This window comes from Opisthorchis viverrini, assembly GCF_000715545.1.
Source record: "Opisthorchis viverrini unplaced genomic scaffold opera_v5_83, whole genome shotgun sequence".
Taxonomy (NCBI): Eukaryota; Metazoa; Platyhelminthes; class Trematoda; order Opisthorchiida; family Opisthorchiidae; genus Opisthorchis; species Opisthorchis viverrini.
This window is the reverse complement of record NW_008751739.1, coordinates 731,648-750,289: the sequence shown is the minus strand read 5'-3', so window position 1 is coordinate 750,289 and position 18,642 is coordinate 731,648. Positions and strand designations below refer to the sequence as shown.

At 42.4% G+C, this 18,642-nt stretch overlaps 1 protein-coding gene across 1 annotated transcript in view; it reads left to right on the top strand.

Annotated features, from left to right (window-relative positions):
* The window catches only part of T265_13604 (hypothetical protein), a gene marked incomplete at both ends in the record, with an annotated part of 4,192 nt that extends 3,886 nt beyond the window's left edge, over positions 1-306 (top strand). The window contains one exon of the mRNA XM_009169660.1: positions 118-306. Within this exon, the coding sequence (XP_009167924.1) occupies positions 118-306 (189 nt within the window). The remainder of the gene's footprint in view (positions 1-117) is intronic.
* Between the last annotated feature and the right edge of the window lie 18,336 nt (positions 307-18,642).

Genomic DNA, 18,642 nt, shown 5'->3' with positions numbered 1-18,642 from the left:
TTCATCTGCCGCTTAATCTGGTTCGACTATTTGGGCACTGAGCTACTCTGGTTGTCGTCCATTTGTAGTTTGTATAGGTGCTAATGCTGGCTTGGTCAAGCTGGAGAACTAATTTAGCAACTGATTCGCAAACCAACTGCCAAGCTCGGTGAACAGATCATCAGCCACCTGATCGATTACCAACTAGTGAACTGGAGCTACCAACACTCCAGCAAATTACCAACAATATTTTATTTCAAGATCTCCTATTTCCTTGTTTTCTTTCAAAACTCCCGAATGAGCAATCTGAGTTCTTTGGTCGACTAATACATATCCACATTATTTTCTTTTCAACCCACAGGATACAGCAAGCAGCTGGTGCCAGTAGCAAAAATGCTGTCTCTTGACGGCTACGCTACCTAGCTGGCTTCTATCTGCCACCGTTCATTGGTGTTATATTGCGTAAGGTTCGTAAAGTGTCCTGAGTCAGTCGCCTCAACTGCGTCCTACTCAATCACGATGAACATATGTCTTTAGGTTTTAGATGGAAATGATCCCCTGATCGCGTTCCACAGGGACAGGAATGTTTTGTCCAATTAGCCTCTATTCCACTCCTTCCTCTTCACTGTTTGCTAGAGCTTATGTATTTGCTCGTGTAACTGTTCTTACTACTGCCATACTACTCAAATGGCGGTTATGATTGTTTGATTCAAACTGGAGCTGAAAGTAACTCAACCCATTTTTATCAAAGAAAGTTACAAAACAGCAGCTCATGGAGAAAAAGTTTACAAGTCTGAGAATTGAGAATAAGCAAAATGCTTCCCTAATCACGTTGGTGCTAAACGTACACTAAGAAATAATAGGAGTCCGGCACAGCTGATGCCACACACAATGCATCCTGTCGACATGCTGTGAATCGTCTACCAACAGCGCACATCCGTTCTGCATTGTCCGATTCTAAAATCCCAACAACGAGAGGCACAGCTGATCGCGGCCACAATGCATCCTGTCGACATGCTGTGAATCGTCTACCAACAGCGCACATCCGTTCTGCATTGTCCGATTCTAAAATCCCAACCAACAACGAGATCGGCCATAGACTACAAAGGAAACTTGTATAAGGAACTACTTGAAGGTAACATGTTGGTTCGATGGAAACAATTTGACAGCCCCCAACCTGTTCCACTGTCGTTGGGGCTCATCAGAAACCCGCAGTCCCTGAGTTCCCCCAACCCTATGTTCTAGCTGAACCCACATAAGACAGATTATGTCGAATACACCGATTTGCATGCGAATTTAGTTGTGACAGAAGACCCAACTGATTCTCGTTTGTGATGGTCTAATTCAGTGGTGCATCAGGCTACCTAATGTTTCGGGTCTGGATTAATTTGAAGGACTGCACCGACTGTGTTTGCAAGATTGCGTGCACCATGCAAACTAGTGGGCAAAAAAATGTTCGGATAAACGAACAGAAGCTACGTTCAGATTGCACCAGGAAAAGTCAATGAACCAAACGGTTCGAAACGGAATTGAGCCATCTCAGTTCAAGTACTCGCCGAAGGTAGTTAAGTCAACTTTGATCATGTGCACATCCCACTCCGAATCTGTGACCGTTGGCAGTATATCGTGCGCCAACAGTTCTGACAGTATTCTGCCCTCTGGCCAGCATATCACATCGCGCTAAGTCAAATCAGGTAAGACAACCCGCACGTGGCCTGACATTTCAATCCCAGGGTCGACGGTTGTCAGTTGTACACGCACACAACCTCTGTGATATACGTGATATTTATGTTCATCACAGCCCCGCGACAACTTTTGTTTGGTCATTTGATTTTGACCGTTTTTTATCTGCTTTAACTTGGGTTAGTTTCTCCTCAGGAAGACAATTCTCGGTGGTCAAAAAGTCGGACTTTCTAAGGCCAGTGATTTGCTTTAGATAGGTCCTGATGTAAAAATAGCGTAGTTTCCCTGGTTTAGAACACAGCTCCTTGACCTTTTCCAAATTGCCCTGGTGCAGAATTTTGTGAGCAAAGTTCAATATCTTTGAGCGCACTATTCTGGCTACAAAAATTACAAAGTGAGCAATCAGCATGTCTAACTCAGTGAAGGAGTTCCCGTCGAACTGATTGCCGTTCTATCCACGCCAGATACATAAAAGTGAATATAGTTCACAAGGGTCCTGCTGGGACAAGTTTGAATGGACATGTGTGTTCGAAGTCCCACATCATACTACATCAGTTAGATAGTCATTTCCATGGGAACTTATGGTTCCACACTAGATAGTTTCTTTACCAGACTACAAACCAAAAAAGCAAAAAATCTAGGCCCAATTCATGCTGAAATGAGAACAAAGGCGCGACTAGGAATACTGAGAGAGAGGGAGAGTCGCAGTCACAACCAGGATATCCATGTATGGGTACCAACATTCATATGAGAAAGACAGGGACATATTTGTGCTTGATAAAATACACTCATTTGCAAATCAATCTGATGTTAACAGAAGACTCAAATGGATCATGATACTCTTCAACTGAATGCTTTGCCCGCCTGTTTATTTAGTTGGCGTTGCATTTAGGATATCGAAGCATATGATATTGATGTGATACACGATGCATAAGGCTTCAGAAAACGATTCAACATTGTAAAATGTGGTGCTTATGATCGAGCTTGTCTTTGTTTTTATGCAGTCGTGTGATTACTGACCTTGAAAATGTATACATTTTGCTCATCTTGGTTGTTTTGGTCCATACGGCTTATGCGTAACGACATTTTGATCATTACATAATTCATTCATGTGGCGTGGAACTTTGCACTTTGTTTTTGTCTTGTAAATGTGAAACTTTGAAAACAAGAAGGTCGTAGACTAATTCAAACTTTTGGAAATTTCATTCGGTACCAGATTAGAAGAAAACTGTTGTTTTAGTATATTTAGGTTGGCTTGCGCTCCGTTAAAATTGAATCTCCTCACCTACTTGTTGAGGCAAACCCGTGTTGACGCTAAACAATTGGAGTTGGTTTAAATGCGATTTTTTTCAATAACAGAACAGAGGAAATTTCGTCCCGTTCAGGTAAACCTATGTATAATTTCAAATCTACTTTACCAACTTTAACTTCGAATCTTAAATTCAAATTCAGCCTCGGATATTTTGGCCATGATAATCAGCTGCTCTCGGCCTCGATGGAATTTGCTTTTTGGCGTTCACGGGAGACGCTACTGAATATCAGCTAAACCTCTTGTCTATTCTAATCTAAAGGGACAGTCTCATGTTCTCTTTTGCAAGATACTTGAATATCAAAGTATTTCCCACAACCCAATACTGCTTCAAAGACCACCGGTTTCTCTTTTCTTGGTGCTTATCGGGTGGGGCCTAGCGCAGCAAAATAATGTATAAGAGCCGTATGACTTTGGTTAACTACAAGTTTGTGTTCACTTAGGAAATAAGGTTGCCGATGTCGTTTTCGAAGAAGTTTGGTAATAATAGGTAGATTTATTGCTGGGCAACGTTTCGCTTTTGACACGAAAGCTTCGTCAGGTTCCGAGGTTGGTCGAGATTTAAGGCGGAAGGAGAACCAATCAGCTAAGTCAAACTAAATCTGTCTTGAGTGTCGGCCGAGGGATTTTAGTGTGTTAGAGTGGTTGAACAAGTGTTGGGTCGGTGGGAAAACCCACATGTGTTTGGGTTCAGCATAGGGTCTAGTTCTTCTGGTTCGGTTCATTTGATGGTCCCTCTTGAACATCGTTTGAATCTTCTGTCCCTCTGTGTGGATGAGCTAGTGCTCAGATAGCTGTGACCTTTGGTCGGGTCGCGATTTCCACCCACACACCTCCGTTTTCGCTAATGATTCTACGTGGATTGACAACCACACAGTCACGTGTCAACTCGGCTTATCTAAGACCATTTTTCATGCGCTAGCCAGTTCCACACCCTCGATTCTATTCACGCTGTGATGCTTAGTAATTTCCACCGCCTCAGCTATCAGCCGCTGTGGTGTGAATCGCAGACCCCGCCTTTAAACTTCCTAATTCTCCAAATTCTATGTCCCGTGTCTCAGGCAGCAATAAATCTACCGATTGTCACCAAACTTTTTCGAAAACGATGACTACCCAATCGGTTCTAAGTATTTTTCACGTGATTGAAGGTTGCCGATACTTCAGATATTATGCATACTTGATGAGTTTCAAAGAGAAACAAAGAGAAGTAGTTCGTCGTTGACAATTTTCAATGTTCTGATTATCGGGAAACTGCTTCCGTTGTCTGATGAATTTTATGAGAAATATCAAGACATTCACAAATTTTTTCTTATCGAGCACTTAGTGCCGGCCTCGTAAGCTTCATCAAATTGCACAAGACGACTTAGCTCATCTTGCCTGTCCAAATGTGAGTGCACTTTGCCGCCAAATATGGCACACAATCACGTGAACACCAAGTAACAAGGATCTCTGTATATGTTAATCTTATAGCGAAATGCATCCATGTCACATCTGTCAGTGCGGATATGCCAAGTGTGATAAATCTGGCAAGGCTGCTCCTATTCCATCAAGTTTTCTGTAGTAAAACAGAACGCTACTGAATGATCCCGAGAATCTGGGTACACAGTTTCCAGCTTACCCAAGCAGCACATGTTCCGTTATAAATTTTTAGTGGCTACTGGTATTTTAGGTTCTTAAGTCTCGCTACGTTTCGCACGGCCAGTTTGAACACTAAACTGTGCACACGTGAAATAAACACTTGGTATAACCTGTCACATCCTGCTGTTCGTCGGTCACTGTACCGTTTTTCCTCATAATAGATAAAGACTTTTTGCACCTTGCCGCAGACTCCCGAGTGTTCTTTCATTCGCTCAAAAACTGTGAAAGATATTGGTAGTTCCACCTCCGACGAGTCATTATTGCATCCCATCCTGAAATACTCCAGAACTGTTGGTGGCCTGAGGATTCTTATGGAAAAGTAAGAGGTTGATGACGAAGCTGGTCTCTTTACATGACGTATTTCACCACAAGATCAACGTGAACAGGCCAAAAAGGCTTCGGAAAATGCTTGTCCCATGGTAGCACTGAACTCAGTAGTTTTTTAAAGGCACTACATTCTGACGGAGCTTTATGTTTACTGATTTGTTTTTATAACTTAAGTGCTGGTATCAATCCAGAAAAGTGTACATTTGAATATGTAACCAATCGGCCGCATGTGGTGTTTTTCCTTTCCTCGAGGATACCATGGAAGTAGGACCAGAAGTCGGTTCCTTGCAGCTTGGCTACGAAATTCACAACTGCGTCGGAACCGTTGTTTATTAACTTTTCTCCATAGAGGATTCACCTCTTCAAACGAAATGAACTTTTGCGATAGTTTTCATCTGCCAGTCACTCCTTTCTTATTACAGATGAACGCTCAACTGGTACAGGCTCCAGTCTTCAACAGAATGGTAATCCTCTTGTGCCTATTTCCAGGATGTGCCAGAAAGACTGAAGCATTGAAAATACGCTGGGCGGCGGTTCAAAATTAAAGCTTGTATCTGATCTCAAAGCCTGCATCTCCGATGCATTAGCATCTCCAAAAACTTCGTCAGCAGCAACTGTTTAATGCTGGGGCATCACTGTAAAATGCCGTTTTCCGTATGTGTATGTGTGTGTCGACAGCTTATAATGTTTGAATGGTCGAGCGCTTGTTCTAATATCATGTGGACCGCTCATATTCTTGATGACCGATGATGGTGGCGATGATGAGGTAGAAAACTTAGTTGAAGTAGGCCATCATAAACAAGTGATTCAGCTGGATTCGATGGAGTCTCCTGTTGAAACCAGATTTTTTTCTAACTGAGACTGCATGTCGCAAACAAGAGAGTGTTTGCCGAAGCATGTTACCAATTCAGCCAACTGACATAAGCATCGGTTCAATCTATGTGTCAAAGTAGTGAGTCAGTGATTACGAAACTGCTCAAAGTTCTCGGGCGCAAGCATGAGAGACGAGCTCAAAGCTCATCTGGATGTGGACCAATTAGAGAAGAGGTTTATTGGTTAACCAACAGAATAGACTTTCAAATAACCAATCAAAATCGGTCACCATTGCACCAGCAAAATACTTGACGCCCTCTTACCGACGTAACGCTAGGGGACGTAGCACTGATCCGTACCAGATCATCCCGACTAGTGACGGAATGTCCGAGACCAAACCAAACTCATTTAACGGACCAGCAGCTAGCAAATGGCTCAGGAGTAAAAAATAACCCGTTTAGTGCCACAGTAGAGAGTGGCGGTTGCACACTGGCCTCGGATGCCAGATTTTCCCAGTTCAAATGTTAGCAAGGTCCTGAATGTGCAGTGATTCTGGTCTGGACGTATCAGGACAACAGACCTATGGTATGAATAAAGCGAGAGTAATCTGGCTGCGAATTCAGCAGAATTCCCATTTCTCCACAACACTGATGCATACTTAAGCAATTTTAGTATACGGTCCTCCCTCATATCAGTCACATGAATTGATAGCTGATAACATGGAAGAATTTAAAGTCGTATCAACTCTAATATTGTCCCTGCAATTTCTACCGTGGTTGCCACGAGCAACTGTCCTGTTTCACAGTTAGACATGCACTTTTGCTCGATGTACCGTGAAGTCTGTTCTTCACTCAAAATATTTTTTAACCCCGTCTCTTTGGAACACAATCATTTATTTCAAGGAAAGGGTTATGGAATGTTTTATTCCAAGATGTATGTTGTGGGGCACCAAACATAACGTGTTGTTTGTGGCACATGACCTGATATAAAAGACTTAATAGCCATTATCCTTACATGACATATACTTCCTTCCGACAGGTAGCCTTTTGCCTCCAATGCTGTTAACATTTTTGCAGAAATGTAGGCAAAAATTCACAAGCTGTAACACGCGTGTCAAACGGTAACCAAACTTATTATTGAGCAGACAAATTACCATGACAGGATATAAAGGTTCATGAGGATACACGAAGTATCACTCCAGGGGTCCAGCACTCCGTTTGGAAGCATTTCATGAATAAACCAAAAAGGGGCTTTTACTTTACCAAATGCGAAACCTTTATCGATATCGTGCGATGTGACGGGGTGGTAGCAGTTAGAGGAGTTCTAGTCTGCCACTTTTTTGATGGCGGGAACTATTGAATGCTGGTCAGCGGTGTGCGCTAGGCGCGTAATACCCAAATACTCACAAACGACTTTCATGCGCTTTGCGAGCTCACACAAAGTTATCAGTAGGTCAAGCGTTGTGCCACCCAGTACAACGATCTGGCAGGGGTTAACCGTAAACCGTAAAAAATGAAGTTTCTTGAAATAGTGGTTGTACGGCTTTGGTCAATTAGGAATTAATTTATCGCGATCCGATTTGTTAGTAAAGTCAGGAAAGCAAGTCAAACAAACCAAAAAACTATGCACAGAAAAATGTGTGCAGTAAGAATGGTCTCCCTCCTATGGTCTACTTGCCATGAGCAACAGGTCATGTGTTTTCTGAGGTGCCACTGTATGAGTAATATGCGTAGCGCCATCCATACTACCTTATCCCGCACGCATACAAGTGTAGCCCCTCCTCAATTTTTAGGTGAGATAGAATAAAACGAAAGAAACTTCGATAGGTAGTCCAACTCAAGGCTGAATACCACTGGATTGTAATTGGGAGTGTCAAGTAATGTGCTTCATTACCGAAATTTCCAATTTCTCCTAAATCTTTCCCCACTTGTTCAGACTGGAATACTACCGAAATACGAAGGTGTTTTTAAACACTCGCAAAAACTCCGCATTACGCGGTCATATGAGTTTACTGTTTCCGCCTGCGTGAAGCCGTTATATCATATGATATCACATTGAACGGTTTTATTTACTTCCACAAGGTACCCATAAATTTCTTCATTGACGTCATCCTCACGCAGCGAAATGACATTTGATTGATTTTATTTGAAGCTGACACAAACAGTACTTCCTCCGTTTTTTTTTTCTAACGGTGACAGTCATGCTGCACGGAATTGAAGGATTTGTAAAATGGTGAGCGAAGTAAGAATGAAGGAACAACTACGGTCTATCCATTCCACTTTGAGTTGACAAATGTTCATCAGCTTTGTCCTCCGGGTGCTAAGTTATCGTAGATTTTTTTTTCAATTTTTGGCTACGTTTTTTAATCAATCCATCGATGGTTAATCGAACACATTGCTCAGTCGTGAACACTTTTGCCAGTCCAGAGGTGTGCGCAGGGTACCTTTGTGGAGCTGTGTTAGCATGCTCGCCTAGCGCTTCGGATATCCGGAGGTGAAGTATCGGCCTGGCCACGGAAATGCATTGGTGGAGAATTCCGCTAGGAGCAAATCTCAAGTCCACTGCTTCCATTCTTTGGTGTGGACTTCTCAGAATAGCTGCACCAGTACATGTGAAGGAGAGTTCGAACGAGAATGACGCGAATAGAAAACGACGTAGCATAACCGCAAAAATTTGGTTATTCAGGTAATGACTACTCCTCGCAGTCAGCCGTAGGTATCCACCAGTTTGACCCATACTTCACCTCGACCGTGGTAGGCTGAATCGTACTGACAACATATGCAATTCATGCTTCAAAACTAAAATATTATTAATTGGATAATGTTGTGTTCTAAAACCTCCGCTATACCATCGTAAATTTAGTGCCGCTTAGACAACGTCTAAACCCCCCCCCGTGTGCTATGCTGGAAACGGTCTACACAGCAAAAAAAACGAGAACAGCTGTTACAACATAAACCACGGACGACAATTAGGGAGGCGGAGTTCTGTGCTCCTAAATGCACGTAAACACCAGTTTTATTATCAGATGAGTAGACACAATATTCGAACTGTTGGGGAAAGTTTGGCCATCTATTAATTCACCCAATTCATGATGGCATAGAATAAGCAATAAGTACATCCTATCGACCAATAGGCAGTTGTGAAGTGATTCTCAGCGTATTTCTCTTCTAAAAGGAGACCTCTGGAAAAAGTCAAACTCAATAGGGTAAAAGAAGTCAATGCCTTGTTCCTAGGAAAACTCCGTTCTGGCTTGAAATAAGGGTGTTCCCTTTTCATATTCTCGCTCCACACTTGACGATATGCTGCTTAAAATCCAGAGACGCCAAAAAGATGACAAACCAAATGAATTTCCGACCGCGCACTGATGATGTCTCCGCGATTCGCGACAAAACGTTTGCTCGGTGAACAAATCAACAGCCATCCGATAAATAAACAACACGAGAATGATACTTGTCCAAACTGCTTCGCGCCATCCACTCACTCAGAACAATACAGGTGATTAGGATCAGTCAGACTTCCAATTAAAATGCTACAACTCCAAAGGAAATAAGAACAAACATTAGGGGGGATTCGAACAGGCACAGCACGCATTCATCTAGTTTTGGCCAGGCTTTTCCACACAATTGATTGCACATCATTCTACTACAAAATATCAACAGGGTCATTCCAAGAGTTGATATTCGAACAGAATCACGCGTGATTGAACGAGTAGGCATATCGGTCAGCTAATATCGGAGAGCGAATTATCAAAAATTTGAGCCATCTTGCATTTCGTCAATCCCCTTGCAAACATTGCATGGTTCACGAAATCCAAGAATCGGTAAATTTGAAAGAAAATGTGTCTCATAGCCGAAAGCTAGATGTTCCTAATTAGTAAAGTTTTCAAACAGCTGTGAATTATTAACCACGCTTGCTGAGATTTTATATGACAAAAAGTAACGATGAAATTCCTTCAGAATTGAAAACCTTGTCGACGAATAAACGTTGGAAAAAGATGTTTTTAATAAATATGGACGAAGGTTTGGGGAAAAGATGGGAATGTATGCTATATTTATAGGGTCGTGTCAGGGTTGTGGTCTATAATTACAGATGAGCCATCACGAAATAACTATGCTGCACCATGGCTGAGAAACCCTTTCGAAGCAAAGGCGAAATTTTTCAACGTGCACACAAAAAAATGCTTCCTTGATTGAAAGTCATCCACACAGGAGAAATCATTGGGCATTTTCCCATTATTGCGATCTCTGAAAACTGCTAACCTACTGGATTTGAGTCTGGTAAGTAGGGAGGTCAAAACACATGTTGCCGTGCTGTGAGTAGTTTTGTCAAGCAACGGAATAATGTAATGGCTAGATGTAACAATAAACTGAAATACATCCGGTCCATAACGCTGGAGAACCGCCTATATTTCCGTGTTAGAGACGATGACCTGTGAGTTGGTGGGCCAGTGCACTCATCTAACACTTCTAGTGACAAAGGGTTGATCTCCATGATCGCACTGCAGTGGCTTCAGCTGTTGGGAGCTCTTTTGTTGGACGGTCTCGGAGTGATTTGGTGACACTCAATAAATCACACTGAAATATTTGACCGACGTAATCCGGTGATCAATATTGACTGAGTGGAGAGCAATGGCGTCGGCCACCATGTTCGGCTTCTTAGGGTATTTGCAGGATGGCATGTGCTCAGCTATTTTTGGGGATGTTCACCCAGTCGAACCACGTGTCCCACAGCTTTTTCAGAACACTGGCAGACAAAGGACTAAATCAGCATAGATGAGTTGTGCACGAATACTTCCTCATTAATGTTAGTGTTGAGCATTTGACAACTGCTTAAACGCGTTCTCATCTGCTTGGCTTTAAACATTCTCTTGATAGCAGTGATCGGCTTCATCAATTATATACAGGAGTCACTTGTTTACTGACTTAATTTCCGTCTATTCGGTGCGCACAAATGAGAGTGCATTTTTGTGGCTGTTGAATACTCAACACTGACTTTAGTGAGAAAGTGTCCGTCCACCATTCACCGTTGTTGAACTGTCCCTTTCATTTGCTCGTGTTTTGTCACAGGACAGGACTAGGTAACCATCCCCAAGGACGACGTTACCAGTTCCATTTCTGTCCACTTGATCGGTGCTAATCACTGGATTCACCCCGTCGAATCGTTTCGTATGGTCCGTCCGGCGCCACCGATTCACTCCAAGGCCACTCGACAAAATGAACTCCCAATGGTTAGAGCAACTGTAGCTCGACCACGACCCTTTGTCACCAGAAGTGTCATGTGAATTCGCTAACCCCACAATGGCTTACCAAACTCCAGGTTAAAATGCCTCTGACACTAAAACGTCGGTGATTCTCCAGTATGAAGAAAGAGTTTATTGTTTGGCGTTATGGGCCAATAGTGTTTCAGTTTGCTATTTCCTTTAATCCTTCATATTAGTTACATGTGTATTATCCTAACAAGACATTGTCATATTATTGCCAGCCCAACTTCGGGACGGTGACCGTTTTCAGCTATATTATCTTTTTGTAGCACCACATAATCTGATCAAGAGGAAGATTCAGTCAGCAGTTTCCGCGTTAAGTGTACTGATTTATTTAATAGTTCGATCACCTTGGGGACAGCGCGCGTGAGGCCACCCTCCGGAATACCTACTTAGATAGCTCCTCATTTTGAAATGTGTTTTTGCTTCGTTTTGCTAGCTTCGTATGGAAGTACTACACTAGTCGTCGAGTTATTTCGATGTCTCAGTACCTAGGATCTGCAGTGGTGGCTCGCAGAGGATGTAATTCCGAACAGAGGGATTAAAAATGTGGAGAATGAACTTCAACACAAATGTTTCAGCTGTGCGTGTCTGTAATCTATTGATGGGCTCTTTGGATCAGTGAGTTTATGTTTGATAAGCAAATTGGTTGATGTAAAGTGGTCCGGAAATATCTTGGTTATCACCTAGATGATTTGAATCCGTGACAATCCGTGTCCTTATCAAAGCACACTGCTTCCAATGATTGTCGAGGACTAATTCAAGCTATAAACATGAACACTTCGGCGAGAAGCAGCCATACTCAAGCTCGCGTAGATTTTCCATGGTTAAAGGTTCTCTACATTTCGCTGCTTGTTTTGCTGGGAAACTTTGCAGATTAGACATCCATGCTCCAAATCGGTAAATATAAGATGATGGCAGAAAAGACCAAATGGTGTGGAGGCTTTGTCTTCTCCGGATAACTGGAAGTTCAAGGTTCACAAGAGGAAAGACGTGTACCAGGTAGGCGTCTTACTGTTAGTCGTATTCAGAATCGAGGACTTTCCTGGTCTGGATTTTACACAGAATGATTAAACTCATGCATGGCTCGGGCGGCTATTTGTTTCCTTGATTTGTTAGCCTATTATCCAGACCAATCATATTTGTAGCCTGTAAATAACAAGAAACGATCGCTCATAAATTTGAATATTATCTGGTTGAAAGCTTGTAGCCTACTGGAAAGCACAAAATCACAGAACAAGCATTGTGGCTCCACTCATCCGAAAAAGCACGTGCCCTGTTTAACTTGGGTATCGGATGAACCAACGTGACCTGCCATCTTATCGAGTTATTGACCTATCACGATGTGCTTTTCTGAATCCTTAGGGCATTGTAATCTTCGGTTCATCCAAAACAAGTGTCTGGTATCCCTGTCCTAATTGATGCCATCTGTGAAAGGGGTACCCGTGGAAATATCCTACTGTCTCGCTGATTTTTTTGGGTGGTTAAACATCCCTACAACAAATTACTAGATTTTAAAATGAGTATTGCACCCCCGTTTGGCTTTCAGAGTATCTAGTCTGTATTTAGGCCTAAATCTGATGTAGTTCCTTTATAGTGGATAGTAAAATATGGATACTTCCGGAGACTAAACTGTCGACCATTTCATAATCGCTCATTGAACGGACCAAAAATGCCGTGAGGTCTTCTCACTGTTTAAAAATTCACCCCGTTGCGCTTCAAGCCACGTCACGTTTCTTAAAGTCCTTTCACCAACCGATTTCTGCATTCCCTGTTAATGGAAATACATAATCCATGGTATCACGATAAATATGGATTGTTGGGTACGATAAGGACAATATACCAAATAGGTCTATTGACCCGTCTGTCAAACCCAACGGAGAGAACAAAGGCACACTTATTTCAATCATGTATGTTGTCTTGCCACACATCCAGTAAGACCATCCAGAACGGTTGACGGCTTACCATCATCTGAACACTGGCTTTGTTTTCTTTATTAGAGGAAGGTACCAGATTTCACTCTTCAAAATATTATCTGTACTTTAGGCCAAAACAAGGTAAACAGGATTCGAGTTTAGCGCACCCCTTCGCAGCACGGATCATCCGTGCAATCGATGTACACTGGATATATAAATCGCACGGAGAGAAGGCGTAGGATAATACACTTTAAATGTGATGGTTGATTTTCATAGAAGCTACACAAGGAAGTTATTCACAATGTAAAGCCCCTGAAAAACAAAACACTAACCGGCTGTTGCTACGGCCAGTTTTGCCGTTCGTCTTTGTGGGGCGGAAATTTACCCGAAGCTGTCTAAAAATGTAAAAGTTCCGTGCAAGTATCGTTTCAGCATTAACATGCGTAGTCAGGACAGAATTTTCCTACCAGACAATGATACTGTGAAGTCTTCTCTGAAATATCTCCACGCACCGCTATCTTAGCAACATATATCCGTGAAGTTGAGTCAGGTTAGCTCAATGAGTGACATGGTGGATCGATTTTGGGACGACCCAGAGACAAGAATTGAAACAATGGTCGTGGTTGTCGAGGAGTTTTCGGCAACCTTATGAGTAATGCGTCAAAATATATATATGTATCGCGATACCTCGAATATCGTAGCTACTGAAACATGAGACGGTCTGGTGCAGCACACTCAGTAGCCTGGAAACATCAAAACCGAGAAATACAGATGGGTTTTAGGTAAGTCTCTCGAAAAACAAAATTAGTTAGCAAATGAGTGTATATCTGCTAATTGCGTGCAATTTGGTTTCAAGTAGAACATAAAGTTGACGGAAACTCAGGGACTGCGCCTACATGATGAGCCCCAAGAAGGGCGAAACCGGTCGTGGGCTGTCAAGGAGTTTTCAGCAACTTCATGAGTAGTGCATTAAAAAATAAAATAATGTTAAATTACGTCTCACAATTCAGAGTACTTGGTGCTTCACTGGCAATGAAAAGAATGAACGTGGCTTGTATGAAACTTTGGAGGCTAATGCTGGGTAGGTTGGTCAGGTTCATGCTATTTGATCGTAAACACGTGAATTTTGTTGGTACATGCTCACTTTTAATTCATCCACAGCTAGTTCCTTCCTTTTTGTTCGCCATATGAAGCCACCGAATGAAGCCCATTAATAATAAAGAGCAGTGGTAAACGAAGTGAACACAGATTGGAAAGCAACTACTCATAAAAGCTGTTGACGTGTAATCAGGGAAAGAAATTCCAGCTTGTGTAGAATATCAAGGACATCACCACTCGAGTGAAAAATCGATGCTCGTAGTGGTCGTCTGGACTATCAGCCGTCGTGATACTAAATGGCACCCTTTTGGTTAAGACGGGTTTTTCGTGGATGAAGGTTTCTCGGTATACCGAAACCCAACAAGCGCAGAATACGAATTCTATGAAATAAACCTCACTGGTGACAACGTAGGAAGTTGGCTGGACTGGATAACATATTGTCACTTCTGAACAGGTCTGGATTGTGTCGAATTTAGGAACCAAGACCCCCTGGAACTCCTGGAACGAAGAACTCTGGACACAGCAAAACCCAGAGATTCAGTCTCTCGCCAAATCAGATTAGTTTGCAAATTAGTATATTTCTCTAAAGAACCCTATTTTTTACTTCGGTGGTTGGCTGGGGAAATGTGTGCATTGGTTACCACATAGGCTAGCATATTTTGTACTGATTTACCACGCAGGAAATACAACACAAGCGTCAACTGCGTACTCCGACAGATGGATATATTCTTGAATTTGTAAGTAATGTGGAGTAGACAAGGATATGATATATTTGGAGTGATAGGTCCAAGGATAAAAAGATGCATACTCTGTCCTTTAACAGTTGAAATAAGATGTTTGGTTTTAGTCTTTCAATACTCATATATATATATATATATATATATATATATATATATAGCCCAAAGTGAAAGTATTGGACGGCAATGCAGCATTTGCAGACGGCTGTCATTCGAGAACCTATCGCGAAATTTTGCAATTTTAGTTTCAGTGCAATAATTTCTTCACAATTTTATATATATATACGTCGTAAGTATCTCGTCTGGCTTTGTCTGTTAGCTCAAACCGTGCTTAGTGTAGAAATAACACGGACTACTTTCTAGAGTGACTCAATTAAGTGAGTCGAGTTCTTTGTTTTTGTCTCAATTCAGTCAACGACAAATTGTTTGTCATTGTGTCTTCTTACCCAAAAAGCGTGCAACCACTTAAATTCTCCGAAAAGATCTAGGAAGAGGACTAATCCAGCGACATGGGGACAAAAAGTAGTGGATAGAGAAATGAATAGACAATGAATAATCATCGTCCATGCGACCCAATTAGTGAGGAACAACCTATCCAACATTACATGGGTCCATCTGCATAGTGTTTATCCTCTTGTATGATTATCGGTTCCGAATCGTATTACAAGCTGTCTGTCGGGTCAGACAAACTGGGTCGTTCGAAGTTATTAGGTAGGTGGCAAATGACGTATCAAATCAGCAAAGCCCGAAGAACCTAAGTCTGTTACGCCCCGCAGTGACTGGAAAAGATGGAGCAGTCTTGGATAAATGACAATAAAATTGACGTTCTGATGCGATCAGCTAAGACTGACCCACATTAGCACTAAGTATCACGCATTGTTTCATTTGTTATCAAAATGTAGCGCACCACAAAGGAGACGTGACTGTGCTCTGCTGTGCTGCTGTCGGTTAGGCAATATTGCCTGCTGCTGAAACGTAGCTCGTGTTTTCGTCTTTTTTGAGCTTCCTAATCCAGTATATTCATGACTCCTTTCTGCCCTGCATAGCATATTCTCCACTCGATCTAGCCCTCTGATGGACTGGGTTTGAAATTGTTGTTTAGGATTTCTTTGTAGTAAAATGTACAGAAATCGGATTTCGGTTTTTATAGCCAGTTTAAGTGGGACAAAGTTTTTCAATTTGCCTTCTATCTATTGTGGATGGTACGTGTTACCTAGGTAGTATTTCGGGTAATCAGACATTGCAGGTATCCGTGTAAACGATCCGATTAAGCTTTTTTTGTTGAGGGGTTATCAGATTTGTGTCTCTTGTGACTTGACTTATCTCCACTGGTTGTAACCATTGGTATCCGAATGGTTCTAAGCTATAGCACACATGTCAGCGCTCGTTATGCGGTTCGAAGCCGGTGAGCAACCGTCAGCTCAGTACAAAACCAGGCTTCAACTGCAGACAAATCGGCTCCACGTGTACATGTGGGTGTTTGTCATATCGTCCAGCTGCAAATAGCTGCATCCTCTTACTTAGAGTAAAAAATGCAGGTTTGTAAATATGCGGCCCACGATGCATATTCAAAAGCACCGTCGGCTCTTGTAGGCATAGTAACAATCGCCACATCATGAAAAAACTATCAGCATGGGACATGCGTTTCCCACGGCGTTGCGGCCGCAGGATTCGCTCGTGAATGCATGTTTCTTTAGGGTAAAACAGAGTTGAAACGGAGCAGCCTTTATTCCCTACTTTTGATGCGATAAACTGTGGATCAGTGAGCCAGTACACCACTATACCTCTTATGATCCCGTACATTGCACCTGTCTAACATCTACTTCAAGCCAGACAATAATCACCGTCGCCCACCTAGAGCTCCTAGCTGAAGGCACATTGTAAGACACGAAGTTGTGTGCACAAATCTATGGTCATTGTGTTTCCCCTTCCCGTTCTGCGTACGATGATTAGCGAAACCCCTGTTAACCACCTATCGACGTTCACTCACAGACCAAATTTTTTCTGGTGACAGAGGTAACTAGCCTACTACAAAAGTCCGAGGTTTCCACACCCCCAAAGCTCAGTCAGACAAGATACACAAAAACTAACAGTATGGACTCCGCTGACATCGGTTAGCTACCATATCTTTCTGCGTCCATAGTCAAGCAAAAGAAGTATCATGTGGTTCCCTCTCGGAATGTGAACAGCGCCAATAGCACCCAGACCTTAAATGCCATCCTGAACTTCCTTCCAGTGAGCCAACTTCCGTTCACGTCTGCGTTTCTGCGGACCGAATAGGACACCAGAAGATAACACTGTTCCTGGTCATCGTTAACGTGCCCATTTCGTCTTGACTGTGTCGCTGTGTTGCTCGTGTTAGTTTAGAATTTTTACGGGGATCTCCTGAAATGTGCTTCGCATCATCACATGAGCATCAGCTCATGTGACCACAATAAGAATCAGCGAATACAATGGGTGATAGTTTAAGGTAATGGTACAGTCACATACCGACCGTGTAAGAGATATTACGGTTACCATACTCTGAAAGACAACGTAGTGTACACCCCAGTGGAATGTCGAATGCTTCAAAGGCCCAGAAGTTAACGTGAAACCAGCAATGCAGGGACCAAAATAGTGTGGGGCTCAAACCCGTACCGGGAGAAACGAGCAAGTTGATCGTTCGGGGAGATCGAGTAAACTGTTAATTCTATGTGACAATTGAATCGTTATTTGATTCACTTGGTTCATTAGGAAGAGCATCCGTCATCCGCCCGTATCTCACACTAATCTTCAATTATTTGAGTTGCTTTGAAAAATTAATCTTTTACGACACCGAACAAATACACTGTAGGCTGGATTACTGATTTTTTGCGACAGTTTAAATGAAGCAGTTACAGATTTGTTAGTGAAATACACTCATTTGTGTGTGAGATTCGCTGGTTGATTGCATGGATGTTCAAAATGATTTTATTGTTACTGGCAGCAGTGTGAAAAGTTTCGAGAATTTTGCTGGAGATTTCGTCCCGTAGGTGAGGCAAGTCTATAAAATCCGAGAAACACCGTACAACTGTGTCATCTTTATTGGGAATCATCTGCGCTGCGAAACTCACGAGACTCCAGTAGGGAGTCTCGAACCAGTAACTTCCGGGCTAGTAGTTTGAGCATTTCACCGTTGGGCCATAATCACTCGATCAGCAGTTTGATCAACTTATACTTAGACAGGACTCAGACCTAAGTTAATCATACTGCTGTCGATCGTGCCGGAAAGGTTAGTTTTTGAAACTACTGGCCGAGAATTCTCAGGTTTGAAACATCCTGGAGATTCGTGAGTTTCAAGTTCGACGACATCCAGTGTATGATTCGTTGCACAAGGTTCTACTCTTTGTGAGTGAACTTTAGGCTGTAATCTAGTTAAATCCGCAGCTCAGGTGCTGTGTACGAATTTTTTTATGTTGAATAGCTGACAGCATCTAGGCTATCCTGTCAACAGTAGCCACTTAACCGTGGTACGCTTTCGTTGCCCAGTTTCCTTGCTACCAGAAGGAAGCACAAGGGCTGCGACAATGTAACGTTGCCCAAGCCTAGACAGGAACAAAATGTCGAACCACAAACTTTCCGATCAGTAGTTTCGCGTATTAACCACTAGCTATCTCAGTCCATTTGTCTGCAGAGTTGCCTTCAAACTACAATAGTTCTTTTCAAGTGTTCACAGACGAACCGTGTAACTTTCAATACGAGAAGTACTATGGAAGCTAACATTCTGTCTTCAGGTTTCTGTTGGCTTCACGTCTCCTGGTGTAGGTGCTTTTTGGATGTTTGGTTTTTACAATGTGTATTCGTGTAATTTCTGTGTAAATTTTTTACCTACGCATTCGCTGGAGGGAGTCCTAAGCAGGCCAT